This window comes from Botryllus schlosseri, chromosome 9 (genome assembly GCF_051294905.1).
Source record: "Botryllus schlosseri isolate E-star chromosome 9, Bs_hap1, whole genome shotgun sequence".
Classification (NCBI taxonomy): domain Eukaryota; kingdom Metazoa; phylum Chordata; class Ascidiacea; order Stolidobranchia; family Styelidae; genus Botryllus; species Botryllus schlosseri.
In genome coordinates this window covers 21,514,165-21,534,669 of record NC_137244.1, presented here as the reverse complement: position 1 = coordinate 21,534,669, position 20,505 = coordinate 21,514,165, and the positions used below count along the sequence as shown (strand labels likewise).

General features: G+C 41.7%; 3 protein-coding genes and 1 long non-coding RNA gene across 4 annotated transcripts in view; 2 read left to right on the top strand and 2 right to left on the bottom strand.

The window, feature by feature from the left end:
- The first annotated feature begins 648 nt into the window (after nucleotides 1-648).
- On the top strand, nucleotides 649-1,647 carry LOC145446294 (uncharacterized). The gene is made up of 2 exons (XR_013917253.1): nucleotides 649-775; nucleotides 1,438-1,647. It is a non-coding gene; the product is annotated as an uncharacterized LOC145446294 (long non-coding RNA).
- LOC145446281 (kynureninase-like) lies at nucleotides 1,443-15,400 on the bottom strand. The gene is made up of 8 exons (XM_080324533.1): nucleotides 14,870-15,400; nucleotides 12,530-12,622; nucleotides 12,261-12,452; nucleotides 9,545-9,700; nucleotides 9,300-9,471; nucleotides 8,118-8,271; nucleotides 7,238-7,376; nucleotides 1,443-1,792 (listed from the first exon to the last, which is right to left on the bottom strand). The coding sequence occupies exons 1-8, from the start codon at nucleotides 15,302-15,304 to the stop codon at nucleotides 1,634-1,636; spliced, it is 1,500 nt and encodes a 499-aa protein (XP_080180659.1). The 5' UTR covers nucleotides 15,305-15,400; the 3' UTR covers nucleotides 1,443-1,633.
- Nucleotides 15,401-15,472: 72 nt separating this feature from the next.
- LOC145446291 (proteasome activator complex subunit 3-like) lies at nucleotides 15,473-16,728 on the top strand. Its single transcript, XM_080324545.1, has 2 exons — nucleotides 15,473-15,892; nucleotides 16,405-16,728. Exons 1-2 carry the CDS (start codon nucleotides 15,524-15,526, stop codon nucleotides 16,705-16,707), a joined length of 672 nt encoding a protein of 223 aa, XP_080180671.1. The 5' UTR covers nucleotides 15,473-15,523; the 3' UTR covers nucleotides 16,708-16,728.
- A 947-nt stretch (nucleotides 16,729-17,675) lies between these two features.
- Nucleotides 17,676-20,505, bottom strand: part of LOC145446277 (uncharacterized) — a 28,830-nt gene continuing 26,000 nt past the window's right edge. The window contains exons 23-26 of the mRNA XM_080324529.1: nucleotides 20,338-20,492; nucleotides 19,650-19,722; nucleotides 19,406-19,588; nucleotides 17,676-18,337 (exon numbers count right to left, since the gene is read on the bottom strand). Of these exons, the coding sequence (XP_080180655.1) occupies nucleotides 18,264-18,337; nucleotides 19,406-19,588; nucleotides 19,650-19,722; nucleotides 20,338-20,492 (485 nt within the window). The 3' untranslated portion in view covers nucleotides 17,676-18,263. The remainder of the gene's footprint in view (nucleotides 18,338-19,405; nucleotides 19,589-19,649; nucleotides 19,723-20,337; nucleotides 20,493-20,505) is intronic.

The window sequence follows — 20,505 nt, the reverse complement described above, 5'->3', positions numbered from 1 at the left end:
CGATAGCACTATGTGTCTCCACGCTTCGTGAACCCCACCCCCGTTTGATGTGACTCAAGTGACTGTCAATAATGTACGTACAGTCATGCAAGGAAATCATGCCAGAGCAAACAATTGGAAAAAGTTGAATACTAGATGCGGCAAAATAGCTTCACGATACACTGCATACATAGGCCTACTTTACTAATAAATCTTCACGAGTTCATTATCTTTCCATCCTTCAAAAGTAGCCTTATCGGCGTTGGAGCGATCATACTAACAAGGAATTTCAAGGTAATCGCTCTCCGCTCCATCATGTACAGAAGCGTAGCCTATACCTGAGTGTATACGTACAAGTGTACGTACATGTACGATTGTACGACACGTACATTGTGCATATTCCAAGTTGAATAACGAAGACAATCGATAAACATGGTAAATATACTGGTCTCATTGATATTTTTGACATGTCTATGTAATAACCCTACCATTTCACATTGATTCATCTAATCTTCACACAGGGATATCCAGAACTCCTATCTGGATATCCGTCTTCACATTATCGGTAACGTATTTTTCTGCTACTTGATAGCCTGTGATAGTAGTGAGCCTGAATCCTTCATCGGTTTGGCAAACTAACTCGGCAGCAATTAGATACAAAGTCCGGCTGTAGTTTTTTTTTACTTGATAGCTTCAACGAATGTACGTATAACGATATAGCTGTTCCCTCTTTGAGATGAATTGATCGCATACGTTACTACGATAGCGTATAGTAGGTTCGAAATAGGTAAAGATGGTGATATGTAGACTAGGGCTCTTCAAAAATGACTTTTTTTCTCAAATCGTACTGGCTACTTAATAAAATTGTTAGGTTACCTAATTTAAGCCTACACACAAAATTTGGTTCAATTCCAGCCAGTAACCGCTTTGCTACAGGAGAAGAAAGTTTCTATTTATGACATAAAAATGAATAATAAAAAATTTGAAAATTTTCTGTTCACCCCATGAAAGTGTTAAGATGTCTATAGAAACGATGCTCACCAAATCTGGTTCAATTCCAACCAGTGGAAGCGGAGCTATAGCCGTCGAAAAATTTGGATTTGAATAAAATAGTATTTACGGTGAGCACAATTATAATAAATAAACAAAGAATCGGTCACCGTAAATACTATTTTATTCAAATCCAAATTTTTCGACGGCAATAACTCCGCTTCCACTGGTTGGAATTGAACCAAATTTGGTGAGCATCGTTTCTATAGACATCCTAACACTTCCATGAGGTGAACAGAAAATTTTCAAATTTTTTATTTTTGTATCATAAATAGAAACTTTCTTCTTCTGTAGCAAAGCGGTTACTGGCTGGAATTGAACCAAATTTTGTGTGTAGGCTTAAATTAGGTAACCTAACAATTTTATCAAGTAGCCAGTACGATTTGAGAAAAAAAGTCATTTTTGAAGAGCCCTTGTAGAGATACGTGGTCTTCGAGAACATGGAGACGAGACAGATGCAGTTAATTCATATAGGTTACATTCGCGATGTGATATATTGAATATAGCCTATGTCATGTGAACAGTACGTTTTGATCCATACACAATACACATTGTGGGGATAGTCAATATAGGGTATAATCCAGGAGGCCTAGGGTGATCTACATCATACGCCGTAATTGACGGATTTTCTCAACATGCCGTGAATGGTGGTCGCGAACCGATACACGTCCACGAATCGACAATACATTGGAGCTGGCGCAACTCTCATCGTGTTCGATCGCAGGTCGCAGAAAATGCCTTTTCCGGCGATCTCTTTATTGACCTGAAACACAGCGAATCATGCTTGATGGATGCAGCGCGTATAAGTTAATCCGAGAATTACAAGCAGATTCTAATGAGTCAATTGAATATACTAGTAGCCTACGGTGGAATTGACCGAATCACGATCTGACATAGCGATCTATCCTCGACACATATGCTGCTCGGGGAACGATAAACTTGCCAATTCACGTGCGACTTCTTTCTCCGTGATGGTCCACTTTATGCTTATGCTTTGGTCCTTTTTCTTTCAGCATATCTTAACATGTTTTTGTTTTTTTCTGATCAGCGTTGTAATGTGTCGAATCGAGACGCGACAACGGGTCATAATTATCGGGTACAAGTCCAGCCATTCTTTTTGATTTGATTCAAGTTAAATATTTGACTGGCCGTTTGGGTGTCTCATTCGCTCATATATCTTCTCCTACTGATTTAGTGCGTGGTGCGATTATAGATAACTAACCTACGGATAGATGAGCAGCACGAGAGTCACGGTCGAGTGATGCGACAACGGCATATTTGTTGTCGCTTGATAGCATGAAACGGGAGCGTAATTGCTAAGCCCATAGATGACGACCCGAGCGCTCAAATTAAATAAAGTTGATCTTATTTGAAAGCTACAGTCGCGCTGATTCTGATAATATACATAAAATTTTCATCAAGACAATGGAACCACCCCGAAATAGCCTTCAAAATATGAAAATCGGCATTGTTCTAAACAATCGCAACCACGCACGGACCGTTGTTATGGTCATTGTGGTGCGCCATTGCGATTGTTTTAGAACAATGCCGATTTTCATATTTTGAAGGCGGTAACACACCGTTGCGTTCATAGGTGCTAAACTATAATTTTTCCCTAGGTATGCGGGATCGATGGCGTCACAAAGGGCTGTTGTCATAGTGCGCCAGACTTGACAAATCAGCCGACTCACAAGCTTTCAATATCACCTGTCACTTGTATATGGAAAAAAAATTACGATACTATTAAGCACCCGTGTAGCCAGCCGGCAACTTGCTGAATTGGTTGAATTCATTTCAAATTTACCAATGTAGTATGAGTGTATCATGGTACAAGTACATGTACCAATGCCGATAATAACATTGATCGGATCAGCATACTTGTGTAACGGACTCGCACGTATCATATATATATATATATATATATATATACTGTTCCGGCATTGTTCTAAACAATCGCAACCACGCACGGTCCGTTGTTATGGTCATTGTGGTGCGCCATTGCGATTGTTTTAGAACAATGCCGATTTTCATATTTTGAAGGCTATTTCGGGGTGGTTCCATTGCCTTGATGAAAATTTAATGTATATTATCAGAATCAGCGCGACTGTAGCTTTCAAATAAGATCAACTTTTTTTAATTTGACCGCTCGGGTCGTCATCTATGGGCTTAGCAATTACGCTCCCATTTCATGCTATGAAGCGACAACAAATATGCCGTTGTCGCATCACTCGACCGTGACTCTCGTGTTGCCCATCTATCCGTAGGTTAGTTATCTATAGTGCGATGGTCTGATTAACAATTGACTATACAATCATCACTTCAATAATCGTCAGATTATATTTTCATGTGATCAAGACACAATGCGATAAGACGCAATGCGATGTAATGAACAGATAGGAGAAGGCCGAACGACCCAGTGTTGGGATGACTCGAGTCATGACTTGACTCGAGTCAGACTCGAGTCACCTTTTTCGTATGACTTGACTTGACTCGAGTCACTTAGCAAAAATGAATTGACTTGACTTGACTCGGCGTATCAGAAATGTGGATTGACTCGTGACTCGGAGCAAAATTCACGAGTCAATTTCAAGTCATCACGTAATCGGTGTCGATAAAAATCACTGTATCTTGATATGTTCGGATTGTTCGCGAACAGCTGGTGTAACCCATGAGAGCGACCAATCATTCAATGACTGTGCGTTTTACTCAGCCTTCATTGTTCTATCGCAAATAAATTGACTACAAACGAAGTGATCGAAGCTTACAGCTTACGCTGTCGTAAACTATGGTAGTAAAGTAATTTAATAGCAAAACATATATTTCTGTTATCTGTTCTTACCAGGGCTTTGGAGCCGGAGCCGGAGCCCGGAGCCGGAGCCCCGGAGCCGTGCATTTTCACCGGAGCTGGAGCTGGAGCCGGAGCTCTACATAAAATTCAGCCGGAGCCGGAGCCGGAGCTGGAGCCCGTTATTTGAGTAGTAGCTCCGGCTCCGACCTATTTTATAAGATGCCATTATATATATATATGCAACAACCACATCTGCTGATTTATCATAATTGAACAGCAGGTCTGAATTTTAATGCTGTGCACAGCAATGGCATAGAGTAAAGTGCGTTGTTGTGCAACTATGATGTTGTCGACAATTGACAAGTATTCAGAATGACGTCACAAGCTGGCACGGCGGCACCTATATGTCTTCGTTGCTACATCGGATATTACTGACGGCTGACAGACTCTAGATTGCTATAGATAACTAACCTATGGGTAGATTAGTAATCTATATAGACCAGGAATGGCCAACCTTTTCGGCTAAAGGGGCACATGCAATAGAAGAATGAGTGTTCGGTCCACTAGCCGCGCCAAGCGGATAAAATTTTCTAAGTTTATAATAAACTAGGTCAATAATATTATTACTTGAGTATTGCGGGTCTACTGTATACCGCCCGCTAGGCTCAGTTTGCAAGGACACGACTATTCGGCGTCTGGTCACATCGATATCGAAGGTCTCCGTTAATATGCGACAATAATGTTGTGCCTAAATTTCACCGTTGACGATCTTTATGCGAGCGCAAACGCAAAAAGACTTTCTCGCGTAATTGCGAATACAGTTAGACTCAATCGGGTAAATTGGGCGTTTTTTCATTGTCAGTATAGGGGTCAGGCTACCAAGCAAGAAATCGTGTGACAGTTAAACACGCGAGGCGTGAAGAAAAATGTCGCTACTATTTTAGTTTATTGTAATGCACGACGATTTACTGAAAATGTGACTGGATCGACTGGATCGTGGATCTGCCAATGCGTCGGAACTGATATTTTAGTCATCAACATCCCAAGTGTCGCAGCCAGAATTGTAATTTTTGGTTGGCATTGCAAGTTCACAATCTGACCAATTCATTTTCGATAATATAATAGGAAATTACCTCGCGGGCCACGCAAAACCTCTCGCGGGCCACATTTGGCTCGCGGGTTGGCCACCCCTGATATAGCTAGGCCCATTCGATAATTTCAGAGCCGGAGCCGGAGCTGGAGCCGGAGCAGTGGTAATATTGCGGCTCCGGAGCTGGAGCCAGAGCTAATGTATGATAGAAGAGAGCTCCGGAGCCGGAGCCGGAGCAGTTTAAATTTACGGCTGCTCCGAAGCCCTGGTTCTTACCTCAACCAAACCTCATGTTTTATTGAAATTGATTTCGAATAGAGTTTATAATTCACTCCCCAACTATTGGCGCAGACTCGAATTGTATCATATCAATGTCTGTAAATATTATTGCATACTATCAGTTCGTTTCTCTATTCTCTATGCTGTATTTTGGATGGTAACTATAAATTGAGGCTATGCAATTACTTACGCAGTTTAACACTTCTAAGTATATGTGAGCGATACAGCGCCTTCTTGCGTGTGCATTTAACTCTATATTCGTTCATCGGTTCAGAATCAATGACTGCTCAATCTGTATTTCAGACAGCAGCAAAATGCAATGACGTAATCATCCCTCATATTTCGAAAAGGCAACTTGACTTGAATTGTGACTTGACTCGTGACTTGATTTGACTTGACTCGACTTGACTCGATTCACCTCCGAAAATCGAGTGACTTGACTTGACTCGAGTCACCTTTGAAAATCGATTGACTTTACTTGACTCGAGTCAAAATGTGCAATGACTCGAATTGACTCGTGACTCGAAGGTAGTGACTTGATCCCAACACTGAACGACCACGTATGTTGCGGTCGCTTGAACTGGTATCCACCTTGACCTAGTGCCCGATGTCACATATCTTTTTCGATGTTAATATCTATTCCGCTTCTCTTTTTTGCTCATTCCATTTCCTGTAAGTGCGTTCTTCCATCGGGTCTTTTTTTGGGCTTTTTTGCCGCCGTAAGAAGATGGAGGAAGAGGAGCCCATATAAACCTCGGACGCGGAATCGGACCTATGGGCCGCCCGGGTAGTAAGCGGTTATCATCACCACTAGGCTAACTCCACTTATCGCAAAATTTGGTGATTTCATAGCGCGATGTTTCAATTGTGCAATCCGTGCTATATGAACCAGGGATATCTAGATATCGGTGATATGAACACCCTATTTATTCAGAAAAATCCTGTCAAAGCTGACACCAATGCATTTACCATTGTACAAGTCGACATCAAAACGCTATATACTTCAGTCTGTTTCGTCTCATGCATTTGCATCACCAAGTGCGGATTATTAAATAGGCTTCAGCTGAATTTGACAACACAATTATAGCCAGAGTATAGGCCTACGATCATAAAATGACCCGATAGTTAAAATCTGTGACTTGGACTGGAACGTGACTCGATGCCAAAGTTAAAATTTCTCGACTTGACTCTATTCAGTGGTTCTTAACTTTTATTACTAACCCGTGGAACACTTACGCTAATCTGCAAGCATTCGCGGAACCCCAAATTTTCGTTGAGGTATAAAATCAAAAATCGATCGCAATATACATCTGGTGCGCATCGTCATCCTATTGTTCGGTCGAATTTGGACCTTAATTCCTTGCGACCCATGATGGCCAAGACGGGCTCAGGGAACCCATAGTGTTCCATGGAACACCGGTTGAGAAACACTACTGTAATCAAAAGTTAAAATCCGAGAATGAGCTGACTCGTATAACCTCGTGACTTATTTACACCCGTTTATTTTGATAGGCCTATAGGTAGGCTACACGGTTCGATTGAAATATACTTTAAATCTGTAGCAACACTAGGGTTACCATACGTCCTCTTTTTTGACTTTTTTGAAAGTGTCCTCGGAGGACGCCCTTTTGTCCTCTTTTTTGAGATTTTGTCCTCTTTTTTTGAGAATTTAGGTAAAATTTATAGCAAAATGCGACTGATATGCCGTAAATCAGCACCTAAGGATCGAGAAACGTATTCCGGGCTCTGAGTGAGAAAGTTGACCTTTTTTTGTAGTCAACCACCTAGCAATGTGGAGAGAAAAACGGTATTTTGAGCTCTGAGCGTAATGTTGACCTCTTGTTTAGTCAACCGATCACAAAGTGGGAAAAATTCACCGATTTTTGAGAATTCTTCTCCGGTTTTGCAAGTCTCAAATTTCTGAAAGTGTCCTCTTTTTAGATTTCCAAAATATGGTAACCCTAAGCAACACCTTAATTCCAATCTTTTATTGCATCGAAGTCTTGTGGTGTTTCGAACTGACCAAACAAAAGAATAAATAAATGCATTACCTCAGTTACCGGAACTGAAAACACCAAGGAAAGCTGGGCACCCCTTTCAGAGAAATTACTTGGAGTGAGGATTGAAATCGTTGCTCCGCTGTGTTCTTCGCCGGATGGAAATAGCTCCTCGATCAGAAATTGTAAATACCTAAAAGATAATGCATATTACACATTCAGTGAGTTAGTTACCTATGTCACTCATGCACAATGCACACAATACACAATGCCACTTCATTTTATCGCTTGCGTCATATATTCTCCGCATTACTTTTCATTCAGTGTGCACTGTGCATGCCTCTTCTTTACTTCGCGTAGGCTAAGGTGGGTGTCTGATCTTAAAGGCTCCTCCAAGTTGTTTCGACGCCTTCCTGTCTTTCTCAATGTATCGCAGTCTTGTGATGTTTTGAAATGATGAAAATATTAATAAAACTGATTGATTGTACAAACACATGCACAATCATAGCCATTAGATTTCAAGGACATAACTACAAATACCGCACTCAGAAGTCAAAATCAGGTCGGTATAACTCGGCAAGGGAGAACCTCACTGAGTGTGTATAAATATGATTTCTTTACATATCGTTCCGGATCCAGTCTTGCTAACCACGTTTAATGGTGGCAAGAATGTGTACTGATTGTCTGCCTGGTAGGCCTATAGCTTAGGGATTTTGTGTGCCAAAAACAGTATAGGGACAATGTGAAACCTTGAAGCATTCTGGTTCATGTAAACACTGCACTAGGTGAATTCATAACAGAACATCAATTAGCGTGTCGGGATTGTTAATATGTTATAGCTGTTGTTGTTAGCTGATCGTTGTACTGTTAAACAGTTCAATATTACGATGACTTATTAACTGAAGACGCAATGGAATACTGGTCATGGTCATACCCTGTAAGATAGAAACTTTTGCATCGAAGTTCTTCTATAGAAGTCTTCGAAAAAACGTCCATGCTGCATCTCACGTTTGAAAGAAGCAGCGGGCAGGGCGGTGACAATACATAGTCCTTCGCCTTTGTCGTTAACACATGGTCAGTACCTTTACCTGCGTACACGCTTCATAAGAGTGTAAAGGCCTAGGTCAGGGGCGTCAAACATACGGCCCGCCAGACGATTTCATCCAGCCCGCGAAGCTATTCTGAGTAGATTGAAAAATGCTTGTATTATCCAGAACATTTGAAACAAATGTTGAGATTTTTTGTAGGAAAAACGGCCATTAAATAAGCCCTCAAGATTGCAAATGTCGAGCATGATCATAGGTCACATTATAACAACCCGAATGCGGTGTTGCGGTTTCACTCAAGTTACCATTAGCCTACCAACAAGTCGATGACATTGACACCCAATTTCGAGAAAGTCAAAAAATGCACACTACGTTCAGAGTTTTATAGAAAAGTGTACGAAAAAAACGGGTATTCACAGAAGCAAAATCGCCAATGCGGACCGTTATATGCAGGTTACCTGGAAATATTTTACTCAATAATATAATTCAAATATCTGTGATCGCACTGCTGTATAACATCTGACCCAAAAAAGGTGCCCGGCCTCCAGAGAAACCCGAATCACGCTTTAATAATAACAAACTAAGTTCAACGTCCGCGTTTATAGTTAAATCTTTTGTACTCCTCACAACAAGATTACGACTAAAAAGGAAGCATGGAAATATGCCAACTTATATTGTCGTTAGCGCAACAGTTTTAACGGTCCATAACTAGACCGAACAATCATCTCATTTTGTCAATTCTATTATTCGCGAATAAACGTATTGCTAGAATAAAACCACTTTGATCCGTGATATGAAATAATGTTAGAGAGTGATACTACTATTGTATATATGCTTGATACTAAGGTGTTCCAGGGAATATCAAGGGCCTCAGGTGGCACTTTTAGGAATCAGTTGTGAATCCGGCCCGCGGCGAAATTTGAGTTTAACACCCCTGGCCTAGGCCATGTGTTCTACGGTCGATTGAAATAATAGCCTTCTGAGTTTCAGATTAATTTCACGCTCTTTATTTTCGCAGCGGGTCATAACACATTTAAGTGAACGTAGATACAGATCAGCATGAAACTTACCGGGAAATCGATTGACTTTCACATCTGCATGCGTTTCGTGGACGAAAAGCCCGCCAACGCACCCTGGACCACTATTGAGGTATTTGTAGGTACACCATACCGCAAAGTCCACGTTCCATTCGTGTAACGACAAATCCACGTTGCCAACAGCATGAGCCAAATCGAACCCAGCCTGTAAAATTGAATGCATATACCAAGTATATATTATTTTATAATAAATAAAAATCTCCAGTCAAGATTCTTACAATGCAACCCTTCTTATGAGCAGCCTCGGTAATCCTTTTGATGTCGAACAGCTGACCAGTGTAATATTGAACCCCAGGAAGCAAGACGAGGGCGATGCTGTCTCCGTCAGAGTCTATCAAATCTAGAATGTCTTCAGTTCGAATATAGCTTTCACCCTAAATAAAAGCGATCTATGAATAGTAATTTAGTTATCGGGATATATATATAGACATCAAAGCCTTATGGCAGGAAAATCCAGGAGATTTCCATAGAAAGGTAATAAGTAGGGGTAGTGTCGACGTGAGGTTCACGTTCGCGTTCTGTGTGTGAACCTCCGAAATTTGGAGGTCACGTTCACAAACGAACCTTGGTAGGTTCTGCATTGTGAACCTTTTTTATATATTACGATTTTCCATGTCACTATAACATCTTTTGGTTGAAATTCTTTGCATTTCAATTGCGGGCTACTCTATCTATGCATGGCGCTGGCAGCATAAAAAAATCTACACTAAACGAGCATGCACAATTGCACATTGACAATCTCAATAATTTTACTTGCTTTGTTTGCGCTAAATATCCTGTTTTCCCTTTTTGAATGTTTAGGGACTGCTGTGAGTTTGAGCCGCAATCACACAACATCAAGAGCGAAATACGCTACATCTAGATCAATGGTTCTCAGCCTTTTTGCCTTTTGGACCGTCACGGACCCCGCGGACCCCCAAGAAGTTTCAGTTCAAATTTAGCTCAATTATCGTGCAATTGTCATCTGTCTTGTGCAAATGACAACTGTAGGCTTAGTCATAAACAGCAACAAAATTACGTTTCTTGAAAATAGGATCATAATATTTCATGTGAAAATTAGGTTGACTTCTGCACCTGCATTTCTTGAAATACGTGGTCGCGTCTTGAAAATACGCGCATTCGATTTGATAGGAACGAGTGCCGAAAATCCATTTCCACAAATATAGGTGGTGGCGAAAGTAATAATAACCCATAACGCTTCCGACGACACATTTGGGTATGATCTCAACAAATATGGCACCAAAATTGAGAAACAAATTCTTTTAATGAGCATATCACGTCAAGCCTAGTCGTTTCCATCCAGTAGCTTTTCTTGAAGCAATTATGGAAAAAATGGTTGTGTATATCACAGGAGAAAATGGCTTTTTGTAAACATTTCGAAGTTACTCATCCAACTTTTTTCCACAGTCTTAAACAAAACATATATTCAGTGGGCTATTAGCAATTAAAATGAGTCTTCAAAGTAGGATATTTCATTTCAGATGGCCATTCTGTTGATGTGAGCTCTGCAGTTTACCAGTAATGAAGCTAAACAGCCTCGGGATTTACCTAATTAAAAAAAAGGTTATTAACTATTTTGAGGCTTCGCGGACCCCATGAAAATGCTTCGCGAACCGCCGGTTTAGAGCCACTGATCTAGGTAGTCAGCGAATGATGCTTATTCAACCAATCAATGAAATTCATACAAGGAATACCGTTGTCTAATGTAGCATAACTTACCATACGCACTACGACATACGCTACAGGTAGGTAGTCAGCGAATTAGAGACGGACTTTCAGCATTCCCGTGGCCATTCATTGGCCACGGATTTTTTTTGTGGCCGGCCACAAATATTCCGTGGCCGGCAATGAAAAGTGCTATTCCATGGCCGGCCACGGTGAATTTCATGGCCGGCCATGAAATTTCGCTGTGGCCGACTACGAAACTTCCTTGGCCAGCCACGGAAAACTCGTTTTCGCCACAACGAAATTTCATGGCCGGCCGTAACATACCAACTGAATATTGAATATCTGTACTGTCCGTGACACAATCGTGGTCAAATGTATGATTAGTTATGTTCTATTATGGGCGTATTACAGTCAATAGAACTAGGTGAGAGCGAGAGTGAAGCTCAGTTTACAAGCATTTTTATAAGCTGTGTTGGGTATAGAATTGTGGTGTGCGAATTCCTTTTCATGGGTGAGGCTCGGGTTGCGAGATGCCACAAAAACTCAGATTTTGGTGGTAGTCTAAAAAGCTTCTTTGCCGCTATCAAACTGTTTGAGCTAAAGAACAAACACACCGTATCGTGAGAATATTTGCTCTTCCGATTACTCGCGAGACAGAAAATGGGAAATAGAAGAAAAAAAACAGAACACAAATTGGAACGACGTATCATAAGATACCGATCTCTAATATGCCCACTCTCCTTGATCGTTTTGGACCTTATTTTCCAGCTCATAAGGCAAAAGCCTCAACACAAACATGTGGGTTTTTCACCCTTTCGACAAACTGGAGCCTCCGGGACTTTTATGTCAGCTCTCAAAACGATTTCTGCCAGGAAGCATTATATCTTTACTCGCGAAAAATGCGCTGTATTTTGGATAGGAGTGCGGAACAGATTTTAAGACCTGGCCCTCCAAGCACTAGTAGTCAGCTTGTTTGGCCGAGAAGGGTTTTAGTGAAATATCTGAAATCAGAACGAGCGAGTAAGGTTACCCTTTCGACGAGACACTTGATAGCTCAAGCTACTGTAGCCAATTTGTTGCATATCCGAACAAAAATATTTTCAAGTTTCAATTTTCGGTAAGTTTGTGCGAATGAAATTTATTTAAAAAAAAGTGCGAATGGAGTTCTAAAAGGTTGAAAAGCACTGCTATAATCTATAAAGCGTTTCGCTCAACAGTTGGTGTCCTGCATTGAAGAATACGTCTTTCGCAATAAAAATATCTCACCTCTCGTGGCTCCATAGTAATCAAGCTAGTCTCCGGACAGAAACTATTGTATCGGATCTGAGATTGCGTCACGTAGTGATCAGACGGAAAAGCTTTCGCCTCTATCAGGATCTTATGCCGCTCCGGTGTTGGTTGGTAAAACGATATCATGAGGAAGTGTATGTTCACTGTGAGAGAACTATTCATCGCTATCTGCATTGAAAAGTATGTATACGCGACAATGAAAACACCCGCGTTTCCAAAGCCGAACGGCATATGTATCATGTAACCTCATCCATTTTGGCGCCCACGAGTTTAGCCATCATCGGAATGACCATGTCATCATCATCAAAGTCATCTTCAGAGCAGCATCGATCATACACCTACGTTGAAAATCATCCCATTTATTTGATTACACTGCCACCAAGCTCAAATCATTCGGTAACTTATTGAAAAAGTGTAGCTGGATGCTCATGAAACCCATACGTGAACAAATACTGCCATTTGATGATATGCTAAAAGTGCATGATGTTGTTTGCGTCTTAGCCATGCCACGTTTATCCCGAATGCAGGCTACTTTCCATTTTAAGTACAATTGACTCGGTAGCCTATATATAAGCCTATATCACGCCCTTAGTTCGTTGAAAAGTGGTAGTAGAAAAGTATAACATGCTGGGACAAAGATATATCGACCATGACCAGGGGTGGCCATCTGGCCAACCTGCGGCCGTCGACACGTAATTCAATTACTATGTGCTGGCGGCCGTCTAAGTGCAAATTTTATTTACGAATCGACTCCCGAATTTTCGCGAAGTATAATTATTCTTGAAATTTATTCGCCCCACGCGGGATTCAATACGACATCCTTTTTCGAACCTACTATAGTAGAGTCTTTCGCACTCTGATCCCCACAGTACAGATGCGAACAGAAGAGTATGATGCGTCCCATATAGAAATACCAGAGGTGGTCAGTAACGAAGTACTTCTACTTTTTGAAGTACTTGAAGTAGATTTTGACTACTCACACTACTTTTTAAGTAGTTATGATTTTAGACTACTTCTACTTCTACTTGACAATTTTCAGTTTGTAAGCAAAAATAAGCATAGAATACCTACTTACTTGTGAACCACCAGTCCTACTTCTACTTGAGTAGAAATTCCGACGTTACTTCTACTTCTACTTGAGTAGCGACGGTGGCTACTTTGACCACCTCTGAGAAATACCAACTATAGCAATCGTACGCTCCGCATGAAAGAAATATGTTTCTGCTACGTTTCGGCGACTGCAATATATTTCTTAGCGACAGCGAGCGATATAGTGTAATGGTGATGCGTCCGGCTTCTTGATCGATGTGTCGTAGGTTCCATCCCCGGCCGGGTCAGACCAAAGACTCGAAAACTGGTATCCGCGGCTATCCCGCTAGAGGCGCTCAGTAATTACGGATAGTATGGGGAAGAAAAAAAAACGGGGGTGCAGACTAGATGATTTTACTCTTTCCACTATACCGGCAATCCTGATGGGAGATCAAGAAATAACACAATCCAACTAATGACATAACTTATAACAATTCGCCCACCCGAAGACACATCATCATAACTTGACCTAAATTTTCGAAAACTCTCCCTCCATCATCTCTACCGGTGAATTTGATCACATGGGCTGAGAAACGATAAATGTTTGATGTGAAACCACTAATGTGAATGACGAAATTTATTCGTGAATCTGAAAATTTCTCGCGCTTCGCTCGACCACAACGGATTTCGGTAGCTATTTATAACATGCCCACTCGCGACAGTAAGCCGAATTGTAAAAGTAGATTAGTACCCACTTCACCGGAAATGGACATGGACAGTTTAAAATGGGTATATGGCGTCCATTTAGTTCATTACAGATATGCCCTGGATTGCGGCCGTATAGACCTGGAGCGCAGCCGTGAATAGCAAAAAGGTTGGCCACCCAGGGTTGTAACCAAGTCATAAAGCTCCGAGTCACAAGTCAATCTCACTTTTATAGTTTTGACTCGAGTCAAGTCGAGTCATTTTCAATTCACCACCGAGTCAAGTCCGAGTCCAAGTCATCGAGAAGAGGTTCGGGTCCGAGTCATGGTATAATGACTCGAGTCCTAGTCCAAGTCATTGTGTTGACTGTTCAGTTTCCAGTTGAAGTCTTGTTAAACCCACTTTTATAACTCTGTATATGGTGATATCGAATGATTCGCATGTATAAAATAATAATTTTCCTCACTTTCAACAGTTTCCGGTCGCATTTTCAAGTACCAGTACCAATATACGAAATCCTAATAGTGTGGTTACTTAATTGTTCTTCTAAATTACAATGAAATATCGGTCTTGACCGTCTGAATCTTGAGTCATATGACTTGGTTCGAGTCATGTGCAATGACTCGAGTCCAAGTCGAGTCAATACACATATTGACTCGAGTCGAGTCGGGTCATTTCCGTATTTTGAGAAAATGACTCGAGTCAAGTCGAGTCATCAAAAAATCGTGACTCGAGTCTGACTCGAGTCGAGTCATGACTCGAGTCATTACAACCCTGTGGCCACCCCTGATATATAGGCCTACTATATATAGAGAGAAGCGAATACATCGACAATTAGACAATAGACATACCCTCAACATTTCTCCACAACTAGACCGGGGTTGCAACCCCAGTGAGTTCCCACAAAAGTAAACACAACTCTCATTTTCCTGGTCTCCGACGCTGGGGTAGTGGAAGTATTTTTGCAGAAACGAGATAGGGTCCTTCTCGTCCAAGTATTCAGCAAACCTTTTGCTCGTAATGGATAGCCCTGTAGCCTCACTCAACCCAACAAGCTCTTTTTTGGGTATTCTAGTGCGCAAATAGTTCAGATCGGTAGATAGCGTCATAGTATCTTGTGATTCCGCAACGAAGAGTACACCCAGCGTTGGATTGTTCGAAATATTTCCACGTATAGTGCCGTCAGCGGCCCAAATGACTATATTTAGCAATGAAAGTTGTGTACGTTGGATATATAGCCTACTCTCTCTTGCATATGTAACTGAAATGTGAAAGCACAGCATCATGTGTGGCGTGGCGGATGAAGCAATTCCCAATTTGTGACTGGATTTCCGTTTAATGACAATGAACACAATGTTGAAAAATTTATTAACGCTGGAGTAGCTTACCATATTAACTCAGTGTTTACTGTTTATGTCGTAACAATCCACCTAATCATTTTAAGATACAGCAATTGTATGTTAGTTGCTGCATCTAGAAGAGTTTCCTCAGCGTGAACAACAAAAATGACTGCCACAAGTAGCGCAGCTGGACAAGAAGTCTTCGAACAGTTCGAACTGAATATAAGCAATCGAGTTGAAAAGACCATATGCGAAACCCTGCCGCAGTGCATGAAAGAATTCGACAACATTCTGAAAAATACTATTCTCAGCCGATCAATCAACGACATAATTAAAGTATCTCGGGAAGAGAATAGTGAGGAGGGCAAAATTAAATCGGAGATCTCGCCCTACTCCGCAAATAAAAGCATCGACAGCTTGTTTAAAGAAGCGAAACCGACCATGTACTCCCTGTCTGATGCCATAAAAACTCTTCGCGTATGGATTTTATTGCACGTACCTGAAGCGACGGATGGAAACAATATCCAATTGGAGGTGAGCCTCGTTGAGCCTGAATGACGCCTCGTTACCAGCAAACTTAAATCGATTCCGAATAAACACGACATTCAATCAAATCAAACGACATAGAGCGGATACGAGGAATGAATGATGCTTGTATTGATCTGTCACTACGCCTACAGTTTATATTCAATCACAAGTAGCATAAGGTAAAAGGCAATAATCAAGTCTTCTAGGGTTTGTTTTTCCTGAAAAAATACGAAAACTGTGAAGAAGCCTACCGTACTAGTCCAAAATCATAACTACTTGAATATGGTTTATAAGTAGGCCTACTGCAAGCTATAGTAGGGATGAGCAACTTGATTATTCCTAAAGTAGAAGTATTATGCATGGTACTTATCCTGTTGCGACCCGACTTGTTTTGCTGGCTCTGGGGACCGCCACGGACAACCCTGAGAAACTGCAGTAACGTAGCTACTGTAAGCCAGCAGTATGCCGATATTAGCTTTGGTTTCATGAACACGCAACTCCGAAAATTGTTTTCTCAGCTCCAAGAAAAAATCCTGGGCGAGCTGCGGGAGGCCGAATCGCAGCTGGCCGACGACCACGCCGAGATAGCGGCGTACTATCTCGCGCGCGGAAAAATCATCCGCCGATCCGAAAAATTTCCGAACATTCACGACTACGCGCGATTCATAGCGGAGACCGACGAAAGGCAATTTCTCAGCACGAAACTATCACTCACGACGTTGCGAAACTCTTGCTCGTCGATATCGAACGCCATCAATAAGAATTTTGAAACTGTAGTGGGATCGAGACGGTCCAACACTGATATCAGAGGAATTTATTAAATTATTTCATATATTCGTTTATTAATGAGAGTTTTTGTCTGCGACCAAAACGGATGCCGACTAAAACGGGCGATGGTGTGAACTCTTTTATCAACTTTCAACTGGATACAGTAATACCTCGACATAGCTAACTTGGATATCACAACTTATACATAATCCACTTTACTGGCTACTTCTAGTGAAGTAAACGATGAGTAGCCTAATGCCTCTGTATGGTCTGGGTCTTCTTCAGGTGCGTAGCGGGCGCGAAGAAGTAGCCGGCATTCCGTGCTCGAGGATGGAGTGCACGAGTGATCAGTAGACAGTGCAGAAACTCAGAAGACTTTCTTACTGGCTCTCCAATTGTGAGGGTCAGAGCTCCCAACAAATTGAGCCTCGTGTTACATTTAGATGACATGTAGTCGATTCGTGCTTTGTAGGATAGCCTCTTGTCAAAAATGACGTCGATATATTTGAATTGTTTTCACAAATGGAATATTTGAGCCATAACATAGGGTTATCATATTTACGGGGATTTGTCCTCCTTGAGGAAATCGACAATGTACTCGGAGGACGCCCTCCTTTTTGAGCTTTGACAGCCAGGCAGAACTAAAAAACGAAAAATTATGCAGATGTTTGGGCGGGTCTTTCGGGAGTAGGACTGCAGTATCGTGATAAAGCGGGTCGTTCGTGAGTGTAGTCCGATAGCTGACCTTCCTTCCCGTCAACACAACACGACTTCCCGTAAAACTTCAAGAAACGACACTTTTATAGCCTTGTAATTTGTAACAAGTGTCCCCCTTTCCAGGTACCAAACTTTATTCGACACCTCCACCTCTATATAAGTACGACTTGGCCCGCGAGTCCTTTCAAAACCACGTAATGTAGATTGAAAATTACGAAGAACATTGTACTGAATTGACACGTTCCAGATCTCAGCACTTTGTACACCGAATCGGAAAGCAGCAATTCAAACGCACAGCCAAAACTGCAAGTGTCCATATCATATATATTTATTTATAATGTATAATGTACACCGCGCTTGCGCGCTAGCATAAAACAAAGCGAGACAAAACAACACAAATCTATAAATCGCACATCTCATTCGAGCGAAGCTTAGAGAAAGAGGAAACGAAGCGCCGCGCGCCAAGGCGGCACGAGTCTCGGCGTGTGGCCGGAAGAAAAGCGCAGCTTACGAGCAGTACCTGATAACGGAACCGTGAACAATTTCAGACCGAGGCCGGCTGGCCGCGCGATTCGATTTGCACAATTACAGAACATAATAGACTGCGAGCAATCCGCGATGAACAAAGCGAAAATGAAACATCAAAAAACAGCGACCTCTCTCGAAGCAGGCAGAGAGCCGGAAAATCCGCGCGCAAAGCCGGCTGAACGACGTGATCGTTCGAGAAGTGTGATTAAGTGCGTGTGAGTAAAACCATGATAAAAAAGGAATAGGGTAAAGAAAATTAGCGACGCGGACGTGAAAATAAACGGGCATGCGAAGCACCGAAGTGCCGGACAAAAGCGGAAACGAATATCGTTAAGATTTTACAAATGCAACGACTCAGATGCGATTATCGTCCCGACGTGGACTTCTTGCGACGGCGTTTTGCGCCGGCAGAACCGAGAAGGTAGGAAATGTCGTCACCTGAAATTAGCGGCATTTTGATAGCGTACGAGCACGCCACTGTTATATATCAATGGACTCAACAAAAATATCGGGCTTAAAGCAAGAAACATGCATTTATATCAGAATACTTGGAAAGCTAATGAAAACATAATTGGGTGGGGGAGGCAAAATATTTCCAACATTGACATGTCACAGTATAGTTGCTACAGAGTACAAAAATGATGTTGAAATTTTTCTAGTGGGGGGGGGGGGTATAACGAAGACTTCTCGTTTTAGCTATGCCACTACCCGTACGATGAAGCAATAATGCACAGTCGGCCAGTGACTAAGTAATTCTACTTTCTGAGAGTGCCCAGTTATGTTTTGCACTACTGCTCAATTGGTTATGTCTAGGGCTGGGCAAAATCGAGTACTTGAGTGATTCGATTCTGAATCACGTATCAGGCTTCGAGTCGAGTATCACTCATTATGACGTCACAACAGATTGCATTATGTCAAAGTTCAAATAAGTACCTTACCTTTTATGCCACAACAAAGAACATAATGCCTGTTATCCGTCACATTATAGCTACTTTGGCATTTTTTCGACCACACCGATTTCATTGCGCTTTTTGACAATGTTGTGGGATGATCATGACTCAGGAAATGTGTTATTTCCAGTAACGTCTGTAGCTTTGTACTATATGTCTCGCATGCTGCGACACGGCCAATCAAGGTTTCAAGGCTTCCTCAGTGGAAAATAGCATCAAAACTATAATTCTCGTTAGCAAATTAACTTTCAGCTGCGGGAAGACTATAATTTTAATACTCTAAAAAATCGTCTTTTACTACTCGACCCGAGTCATTGTGTCCAGCCCTAGTTATGTCTTAGACTGCTTCCACTCAACTGGGCAAATTAGCTTGCGTCAAGATAACTGACACCTATTACAGCGTCGGTTGACCACATCCCCATAACGTGCGACCAAAACAATCAACCGCGTGAAGACTGGTGACGGTCTGCTCTATAATTCAATCATTCACGAGAAACAAACTGCCCCGAAGTTGTGAAGAGCAGGCCATCGAATTTACGAGCTTGTATATAGGTACCTTTCGACGGCAACTTGTTGAGCAATTTGCTCGCGATCCCGTCCAGACGCTGTTTCTTCCGCCAAGCCGTCGATCCCAACTCGTGCTTTCCAAACACAGGGCTGGCGTGCGTCGCGTTTGCATCGTCTTGGACAGAAGAAGTCCCCTGGCCGGCACTTTCAACCGGTGACGAATCTTCTCTGTCTAAAAACAGTGAAAAACCTTTAAAGTTTTAACTTATGAAAAATGAAAATGCGCCTCATACCTGGCGTCGGCGAGTCCAAGGAACCGGGCGGGCGGCCGAAAGATCTCCGATACTGTTCTGGGACTTGATGAGGCTACGAAAATATGCAAAATATGCCTTCTCAAGGAACGCTGTCACAATTACGAGCGCCTTTATTTTTGGCAAAGGTGGCGAATAGCCTAAACATTACTATATCAGTGGATCTTAACCCTTACGCCAATCTGCAAGCCTGCGTTCAACCTCAAATTTTCGCCTAATCACAAAAACAAACGTCTACCGCATGACACATCGACTGCATTACAAAAGAACACTGCTGCATAAAATGAATTGAACTTCAGCAACAGTGTTGAGAGCAGACTTGTACCAACTACTGGATTTTCAAAATCTGCAACTAGAACTAAAATTACGACTACTCATTTTTCAAAATCAGCAACTGAACTAGAACTACTGAATTTTCAAAATCAGCAAATAGAACTAGAACTACTCAATTTTCAAAATCTGCAACTAGAACAAGAACTAGAACTACTCAATTTTTAAAATCCGCAACTAGAACTACAACTACTCAATTTTCAAAACAAGCATCTAGAACTAGAAGAACTCAAAAGACCATTAGTTAGTTGACCATCAACTAATTAAATGGGTTTTTACAAGTCTGGTTGAGAGCAAAACCAATAAAACATTGTTCTAGATTGAATGAAGCTGTAAATACCTGATAATCTTTTTTAGGCGTCAGTTTCTGTTTGTAGGCATCGAACACGTGCGGTTTCGTGCAAATCGGATACTTCTTCTTTGTGATGCGATTGAAGGAACTTGCGGCTTTGTCGGTGCGGAAATCGCAGATGTAAAGATCGTCGCTTTCAAACACTGTCGAGGAAAT